The 9784-nt window shown below is 38.6% G+C and overlaps 1 protein-coding gene across 1 annotated transcript; it reads left to right on the top strand.

Annotated features, from left to right (window-relative positions):
- Positions 1-659: 659 nt before the first annotated feature.
- LOC128220159 (uncharacterized) lies at positions 660-3443 on the top strand. The gene has a single exon (XM_052928438.1). It carries the CDS (start codon positions 660-662, stop codon positions 3441-3443), a length of 2784 nt encoding a protein of 927 aa, XP_052784398.1.
- The last annotated feature ends 6341 nt before the right edge of the window (positions 3444-9784 follow it).

Genomic DNA, 9784 nt, shown 5'->3' with positions numbered 1-9784 from the left:
AGGTTTGGAAATCCACAGGAGGCTGTGGATTTGCATTACAAAAAGCTGATGAATATGCCAGCACCAAATGGGAAAGTGGATAGTTTACGCGCATACCTAGATACAGTAGAGAAACATTTACGTAGTTTGGAGGTATTGCATGAAGATATTGAACAACATGTGTTCGTTTCAATGATTCGTTCCAAGCTGTCTGGGGATGTGTTAAGACAAATTGAGTTGAAAAAAGGATCAAAGGTAAAATGGACGGTGCATGGGCTAATAGACGCTTTGCGTGAATACATATTAGCCTGTGAACACGCCGACGACAAAGATAAATTGGAGAAAGCTTCAGATAATACTAGGGTGGGAGCACATAAGTTCCAGAAGCCCCAAGAGAGGCCACAGTATTCAACATACCAGTCCCACAGAAGTGAACGACCTTTCCATAAGCCATTAACCTCTGCTGAAACATTATATGCTAATGTGAAAGGTAAATCAGCAGGGAATTTCCAGATTAAATGCAGGTATTGCAATGACGTCACTGGAGTGATGAATGTTTGAGGTACAAAGGGATTGAAGATCGGAAGAAAAAACTGCATGGGTCATGCTTTAAATGTCTTAAAGAAGGACATACAGCCAGGGAGTGTAAGACGAAAAAAATGTGTGTTCATTGTGGTGAAATGGATCATCACCACAGAAGTTTGTGCCCAAAGAAATTCGGAGGGAAAACCACAAATGTGCATCTTTCAGAGGAGATAAGGGAAGACCCATCTCACAATAGTGCTACAAAGGGTCATGTGTTAATATCGTCCGATGAAATGGTGCTCATGCAAACCGCCAAGGCGAGTGTAGGCAATAGAGACACATCAGTTCATGAAACAACTCGATTGTTGTTTGATTCGGGATCACAAAGGACGTATATCACGGAACGACTAGCTAACAAACTAGGTTTAAAACCTACAGCCGAACAGGAACTGAAGCTTGTTACGTTCGGAAGTGAACATACAAAGGTAATAAAGACAAAAACAGTGAACATTGACATTACCTTAAAGGACGGATCCTGTATGAAGTTGACAGCAAATGTAGTGCCTACAATAAGTGGAACAATTCAGAGGAATCCATTGACGAAGGTGCTTTCAAAACAAATGGAACATTTGATTAATAGTGTAGACCTATCAGATACTATTCCAAGAGCTCAGGAAACCACAACAATTGATGTCTTGATTGGGAATGACTATTACTTAGATATTGTGTTACCCCAACGAATAGAGATTGAACCCGGACTGTATTTGTTATCTTCAAAACTTGGATGGATTTTAACAGGCCGTTTGAGTGAAGTTGAAAGTGGAACTGATACACTGAGCATGTTTGTGTTGACGCATGGTACAGACATCACAAAACAAAGTACATTTTCAAGCTTAGATGCTTCAATTCCTACTAAGCCAGATTTGGAAGACTTCTGGAACATCGAGTCGATTGGCATAATTGACAATGTGGACAAGTCCGATGATGACATCGTCATGCGAAAATTCCAGGACACCGTTAGATTTGACGATGGTCGCTATCAAGTTACATGGCCATGGCGTGAAGAAGATTTCGAACTGCCATCTAACCGACAACTTGCTCTTGGTCGTCTGAGGTCCACAGTGGCGAGAATGTGTAAAATACCAGAGCTTTTCAAAAAGTACAACACAGTGATTGAGGATCAGTTGGAAAAGGGTGTTATTGAAAAGGTGAACTTTGGAGACCAGGATGGCGTGGTTCACTATATTCCCCACCACGCGGTTATTACACCACAAAAAACGACCACCAAATTACGAGTAGTGTACGACGCGTCCGCGAAGACACGAAATGAGAACCACAGTCTTAATGAATGTTTGTATCGTGGTCCAGTGATTTTGCAACAGTTGTGCGGGATGCTTATACGATTCCGTATGCACAGGATAGCAATTACTGCTGATATAGAGAAGGCCTTCCTTCAAATAGGATTACAATTAGACCAACGAGATGTTACCAGATTTCTCTGGTTGAAGAACTGTGAAACACCGACGGTGGACAAGGATAACATTCAAGAGTTTCGTTTTCGTCGAGTCCCGTTTGGTGTTATTTCAAGCCCATTTCTTTTAGGCGCAACGGTGCAAACACATATGGACAAATACAGTACAAGTTTTGCGCAACAAGTGAAAGATAACATCTACGTAGACAATTTGATAACTGGAACTAACACTGATGGTGAAGCAATATGTTGTTACAAAGAAGTGAAATCAATATTCAAAGAAGCATCAATGAACATACGAGAGTGGATGACTAATAGTGAAATAGTTAATCAATACATTCCCAGTAATAACAGAGCTGACGGAAAACCAATGACTGTTCTTGGATTATATTGGAATCCAAAGGAAGATACAATTGCACTAAAACCTACGGAAGCCTATGAAGTCGAGACTATAACCAAGCGTGTTATCCTGAAAGTCGTAGCTTCAACATTTGATCCGCTTGGATTATTTTCTCCAGTAACTTTGAATGGAAAGCTGCTGATGCAACAGCTGTGGAAAGAGAAGCTTGATTGGGATGATATCGTTTCAGATCATGTCCAAGAGTGGAAAACAATCAAGCTCGATCTTGAAAGGATACCCACCTTCAAATTGAAAAGATGTGTTACCAATGAAGCTGATGACAGTGTGACATACAGTTTGGTGTGTTTTTGTGACGCCTCTGAAAGGGCGTATTCGTCGGCTATTTATCTTCGCCAAATAACCGACAGGGCCATCAAAGTAGAGCTTATCTTTTCTAAGGCAAGACTTGCTCCTGTGAAAGGAATGACCATTCCAAAATTAGAGATAATGGCAGTTGTCATCGGTGTTAGATGTTTAGAGTATGTTCAGAGTCAGGTCGGTGTGCCGATTGAACAATCGGTGTTATACACCGATTCTCAATGTGTATTAAAGTGGATTTCATCTGAGAAGAAACTTCCGGTGTTTGTTCAAAATAAGGTAAATGAGATCAAGAAGCACACCGGTATAAGATTTGCATATGTAAAGACAACTGAAAACCCAGCTGATATCGCTACACGTGGATATACTGTTGAAAAGCTTACTAAAAGTGAATTGTGGTGGAACGGACCATCTTGGTTAATGGACAGGTGTTATAGTGTTCATTGTGACTCAGAATCAACAATGTGCGTATCAGATACATGCGTATGTGTTGAACTGGGAAATGAGCCAAGTGGTGAAAATGAAAATCAGAAGCATGAACTCAAAACGAGCGACGAGTGTAATGCACCATTTGATATTCGGTATGACACATTCTCTTCCGTGACGAGACTCATACGAGTTACAGCATATGTGAAACGATACTTAGATAATCTGAGATCTCCAGAAAATAAGAAACGTGGTGCTCTCTCAACTTCAGAAATATGTGAAGCAGAGTGGATATGGTTAAAGTACATTCAGAAGAAACACTAGGGAGACGTTTATCTGGCTATCAGCAGCAAGAAACCTAACAACCTACAACGTCAGCTAAACTTGACTCTAGACGACAGGGGTATTTTGCGTTGCAGGGGAAGACTGCAGTATGCAGAACTCACTGAAGGTTCGCGAAATCCTATACTGTTGCCTAGAAACGACAGGTTCACTCAACTGTTGATTGAACAACATCACAAACAAATCATGCACTGTGGAGTTCCTCAAACATTAAGCTGTGTGCGTTACAAGTACTGGATTCCTCAAGGACGAGCAGTGGTTAAAACAGTACTTCGTCAGTGTAATGTGTGTCGTCGTTCTGAAGGCGGTCCGTACAAAGTTCTGGAGATGCCACCTCTGCCAAAATCACGAGTGACATCAGCACAGCCATTTACAAACACAGGACTGGATTATTTGGGTCCCTTATACATCAAATCGGCTGCTGAAAAGAAGAAAATCTGGGTGTGTCTATTTACCTGCTTAGTAACCCGTGCAATACATTTAGAGGTAGTGCAAGATATGTCCTCTGAAGAGTTTCTCCTGTCATTCAGGAGATTTGTAGCATTGCGTGGTGTTCCGAATGCAATAACGTCCGACAACGCATTACAGTTTAAAACAGCTGGCGCTACAATGGATATGTTGTGGTCACACACACTTAAACACGAGGACGTTACTAGTTATATGTCCGAAAACAGAATAAAGTGGCATTTTATTGTCGAACGTGCACCATGGTTTGGCGGATTCTATGAGAGGCTTGTTGGCTTAGTTAAGAGGTCATTACGCAAGACACTTGGCCGGAAGTTGCTAACTTTGATTCAAATGCAAACAGTTATGAGAGAAGTTGAAGCGGTAGTGAACGCAAGACCGCTCGTGTATGTTGATGACGACATCAACTCAACCATCACTTTGACTCCGGGCCATTTTCTGACATTAAATCCTAGAGTTGGTGTACCAGAAATAGACGATGACACAGATGATCTGCCGTACATACCATGTGAGAGCACAGCCGACAAACTGTTAGCTATGTGGAAGAAGGGTAATTCGTTGTTAAACCTGTTCTGGAAAATGTGGAGAGACGACTATCTGTTGAGTTTGCGAGAACGGACACAAACGCACTTAAAGAGTGGCAGAATTCAGTCTTCAGCTCAACCTTGTGCAGGGGACGTAATTCTTGTTAAGGACGAGCTTCCACGAGGCTGCTGGAAAATGGGAAAAATCAAAAGGCTACGAACAAGTGGTGACGGATATGTACGGTCTGCAGAAGTGCAGCTAGCATCGGGTCGTGTTATCAGACGACCTTTAAACCTGATGTTTCCAATTGAAACATCCAAACAGCATAGTGTGTATATCGGAGAAGCGAGGTCTACACTGGGTCCTTCACCTAGACCGCAGCGCAAGGCTGCAATCGAAGCTCTGCATAAAATTCGAGCGTTAGAATATTAGGTTAAAACGGAATATCAGCGCCTTTGCGAAATATATATATTTCATTAAGTGTATAAAAACAATATTATTTTATTACAATTTGAATAATATAACATTTTATTACATTGTGTGCATCGGTGTTAATTCTAAGAATAAGCTGCCAACGGTGTATGATAATATAGTGTACTTGACACGTGGTTTCTTACCGACACGGATTAACTTCAGTTCGATAAAACTATACACCGTCGGTTAAATTCGTGCACGAGAAATTCGTTTTCAACGTGCATATGCAGTTTCTTATCGTGTATATAAAGTGAAGTAAATGTCAATGTGTCATTCTTTAGTTTGCAATAGCACAAGTTACATTAAAACTACGAAGATGCCAGAACATAAGTGCGGTGTTTGTGATAAAGTGTTCAAACATCAGAGAAGCCTGACCAGACATATAAAGGACCGACATTCTACCATCGAACATTGGAACTGCACCCAAGATGGATGCTTTTCGAAATTTATACGTCGAAGCTATTTATCAAGACATTTGATTATTAGCCATAGCCTCTCCGGTATTCAGGCTAGAGAGTTGGCCTTATCGGCGCCGCGAGGTAATGCTGCTAGAATTTCTACAAATGAGTATGAGGATATTAGCGAGGATGACTCGGCGTTCGATATACTTGCCGAGTTAGATGAGCTACGTAAGCTGTGCAGCTCTGATGCCAACGACGCTTTCGAGAATGAATTACTCGAGGATATAGATGTCTATCTGAAAGGCCCAGAAATAACTCTGGACGAAGAAACAGTGTGTTCGATCAACGACGAGCCGTTACCAGTGACGAACCCGTTTCCAGTGACGAACCCGTTACCAACGACGAACCCGTTACCAACGACGAACCCGTTACCAGCGACGAACCCGTTACCAGTGACGAACCCGTTACTTACGAATCCAGCGGAGAAGCATGTTTATACACCGTGCCGAATGGAGAGACTATTTCATCAGCCGACATCAGTATCGCAGATACCGACGTCGCGGACGATGTAAGTGCGTCACCCGACATCGAAACCGATGAAGAACGTAGCGATTCGGATGACACCTCCGTTATCATCATCAATGACGAGGAAGACGACGAGGAAGACGACACCGTATGCCGAGACACAGCAACTCGTCGTGTGGCATGCTTAACGACATACACAGCTAGAGTAGTGTACACATACAATGGGGATACTGTTATCCATGAACAGTTTCACACTAGTATAGACTCATGGAGTTATGATATGTAACGTTATTTTTACTGTTTTTACACTGTACTTGTATAGTGAGTTATTTTCTTGTGGCGGACATGTTTGTATTTTCCGTACGTTAAGGAAACTCTGAACGTATCAGCCACGTAAAAATGTTTCATTGTCATTCTTACAAAGTTTAAGATTTTTGAATATATGAAATGTTCACTAGAATTAAGGAAATACCATTAATACTCACTTATGCAGTACTGTGTCATTTAACTTTTGTTCCCGGCGGGAATGTCGTGAATAGCACGATTACAGTTTGTTTATTTAAATGTTAACTATACTGTGTTAATATTGTACTGAAAACGTATTAGTATAGCATAGTTAACTTATCCTTATTCTAAATCTAGTAATTTAAATCGTTTAATTTGAACGGTGTATTGCTTGTTACGACGGTGAATGTGACGTTGCCGTCGGTGTTTGTGCACCGACGGCGACGTCACGATTTACCCACGTTTCTACATTTACGAGTTTTAGTCACGTGCTTTTGTACTATATAAGCCGTTGACATGTGTTCAGTAGAGGGCTAATACTTAGATTGTTGACTATGATGGATAGTAAGATAAAGTGCTATTAAAATTTGGATTATATAAACTCATTGCGTTGTGTGTGTAATTCTCACCCAAGTTCGGATAATTTGGATTGATTATAATATTATTATAATCAATCCTGAGGAAAAGTAAACTCCGATGTGGCGGATGATAAGACGTCGCCACATTGACATTACTTTTTTTCCTATTTGTGGTACCTTATTTTTTTCTTTAATTTAAATCACTTATACTATTCTCTTTCTTTGTATTTAGGCCATGTATCGTTGTAACCATACTGAATATTTTTATGTGTGTTTATATATTCTATGTTTTGTCAAGAACCTGTTAAATAACATGTTTACGACATAAAATATTTGTGTCTGTCTGTCTGTCCTTTAAATGAAAATGCAATCTTGTAGTACAAGTAAAACGAAATTTACAGGTCTAAAATAATAACGTCGCAACGTCATTGCTAAATTCACGTTTTTTAAGGACAGGGAACTTGTTCGTCGCGAGTTGAAGCAGTTGGCTGGCTCCGGTTGCCAAATGTATGAACAGTTTCCGCCGGAAGTGATGGACAAACGAAGACGTTTAATGCCCAAGATGAAGGACGCCAGGAAGGAGGGTAAGCGTGCGTGGATCATCTTTGACACCCTGTACGTGGACGGCAAGCCGGTGCGGACGTAGGGACACGACGGGGGTGAACTGTCAGTTCTCTCGTGGAACGTCCACGGTCTCACTAGGGACAAGAAGGAGAGCAGCGACTTTGTAAATATCTTAGATAAATATGACATTTGTTTTTTGTATGCATCATGGTGTGATTCTTCTATCAATATTGAATTAAAGGGGTATAAATCGCATAATTTTTATCGTAAATTTCAGCATAGGAACGCTAAAAGAAATAGTGGGGGTATTGTTTTGTATTATAAAGATTGTTTAAGCGAGGGAATTGAAATTATTAGAAACCACTTTGACACAATAATATGGCTTAAGTTTGACCACAATTTTTTTAACACAGTTGAGGATATATATTTATGTGGTGCATATATTTGGGGCGAAGATTCACCTATATATAACACTGTTAATGTTGATTTGTTTGATATTTTAGAACATGATTTGTCTTTATATGACAGTCTTGGTAGTGTATATGTATGTGGTGATTTTAATAGTAGAACGAGTAATAAAAACGACTATGTAATACATGATAAATATAATTGTAATATTGACAGCCCTGATTATGACTTTGACTGTATCCCCGATAGGGCCTCTATGGACAAATCAAGTAATAGCCATGGGATAAAACTATTAGATATATGTAAAGGGTCAAGTATTCGCATTGTTAATGGTCGTATTGGTAACACTGATCAGTATACTTTTTTGTCACATAACGGTTGTTCTATGATTGATTATCTATTGTCAAGCGAGCGTAATTTCTCACAGATTAAAGAATTTACTATTAAATCTTTCAATGAATGGAGTGACCACGCTCCGTTACATATTTCATTGCTATGAGATACTATTGAACCTATTACTACAAAGTACTCGGAGCTTAAATTTAAATGGGATGTCTCTTTTCGGGAGCAATTTCGCTCCAGGATTATTTCTAATTTACCTGTTTTCAATAATATTTTTCATAATGTTGATTGCTCAAACAGAGACGCAGTTAACAATATGTTACATTCCTTCACAAACACTATTCAGAGTGTAGCTGAACCATTGTTTTCAAAAGAACGTTTTTATTCAGATCATGTATATTTTGAGAATTATACCCATAACAATAAGAATTGGTTCGATCATGATTGTACTGTAGCACGTGATTTGTATTTAGATGCTCTTAGAATTTTTAATACTGATAGGTCAGATGCAAATAGATTGTTATTATGCAATGCGAAAAAACAGTACAAGAATATAGTTCGTAAGAGAAAGAATATTGATTATAGAAAGAGAATGGGAGATATTGAAAATTTGAGAAAGAGTAAGCCTAGAGAATTTTGGAAATATTTTAAGTCTAAAACTACAAACAAATCAAATAAAATTCCACTCGATAATTTTCGAGAATATTTCGCAAATCTCAGTACCTCTGCCTTTGGCAGCCTTAATCATGACGCAGAGGATTTTAATATTAATTATGATTTTAATGCACCAAATAATAGTTTTCCAGAACTTGACGAGGCAATATCTGTACAAGAAATAATAAATGCTACTAAGTCATTAAAACGTTGTAAAGCCTATGGTACTGATAATATGTTGAATGAATATTTTATTGAAACTATAGACATTTTAGCATCACATCTATGTGATTTGTTTAACAATATATTAAATTCGGGTTATTTTCCCGAACAATGGACTGAAGGGATTATAATCCCCTTACATAAAAAAGGATCATATTCTGATGTAAATAATTATAGGGGAATTACTTTAGTTAGTTGTTTATCGAAATTATTTACCACTGTTATAAATAAGCGTGTTGAAAAGTTTTGTGAACAACATGATATTATTTCGGATGCCCAATTCGGATTCAGAAAAGGGCGCTCTACCACTGATGCTGTATTTATATTGTTATCTCTTATTCAAAATTATTTGTTTGAAAACAAAATGCTTTATGTTATATATGTTGATATGATGAAATGTTTTGATACTATTTATAGAAATGCCCTATGGCTGAAAATGTATAAATGTGGAATACAGGGAAAAATACTTAGAATAGTGCGTGATATGTATATGAAGGTTAAATCTTGTGTAAAATCGTTGTCATCATATTCTGAACACTTTAGCTATGCTGTCGGGTTGCGTCAGGGTGAAGTTATGTCCCCTTTGTTATTTTCTTTATTTGTGGAAGATATTGAATTCTATTTACAAAATGATATTAATTCAGGATTACAAATAGATGATATTGTCATAATTATGCTATTATTTGCTGATGATATGGCCATTGTAGGAAAATTTCCTGAAGAAATTCAAACCCATTTGGACAATTTGTCAAATTACTGTAATACCTGGGGATTAAAGGTGAATATTGATAAGACGAAAATCATGGTGTTTCGTAAAAGAGGCGGATTATTTCCCAATGAAAGATGGACTTACAATGGCCATGATATACAAGTTGTTGAT

This window comes from Mya arenaria, chromosome 15 (genome assembly GCF_026914265.1).
Source record: "Mya arenaria isolate MELC-2E11 chromosome 15, ASM2691426v1".
NCBI classification, from domain to species: Eukaryota; Metazoa; Mollusca; class Bivalvia; order Myida; family Myidae; genus Mya; species Mya arenaria.
The sequence above is the reverse complement of the archived record's forward strand: the minus strand, read 5'-3'. Positions and strand labels throughout refer to the sequence as shown.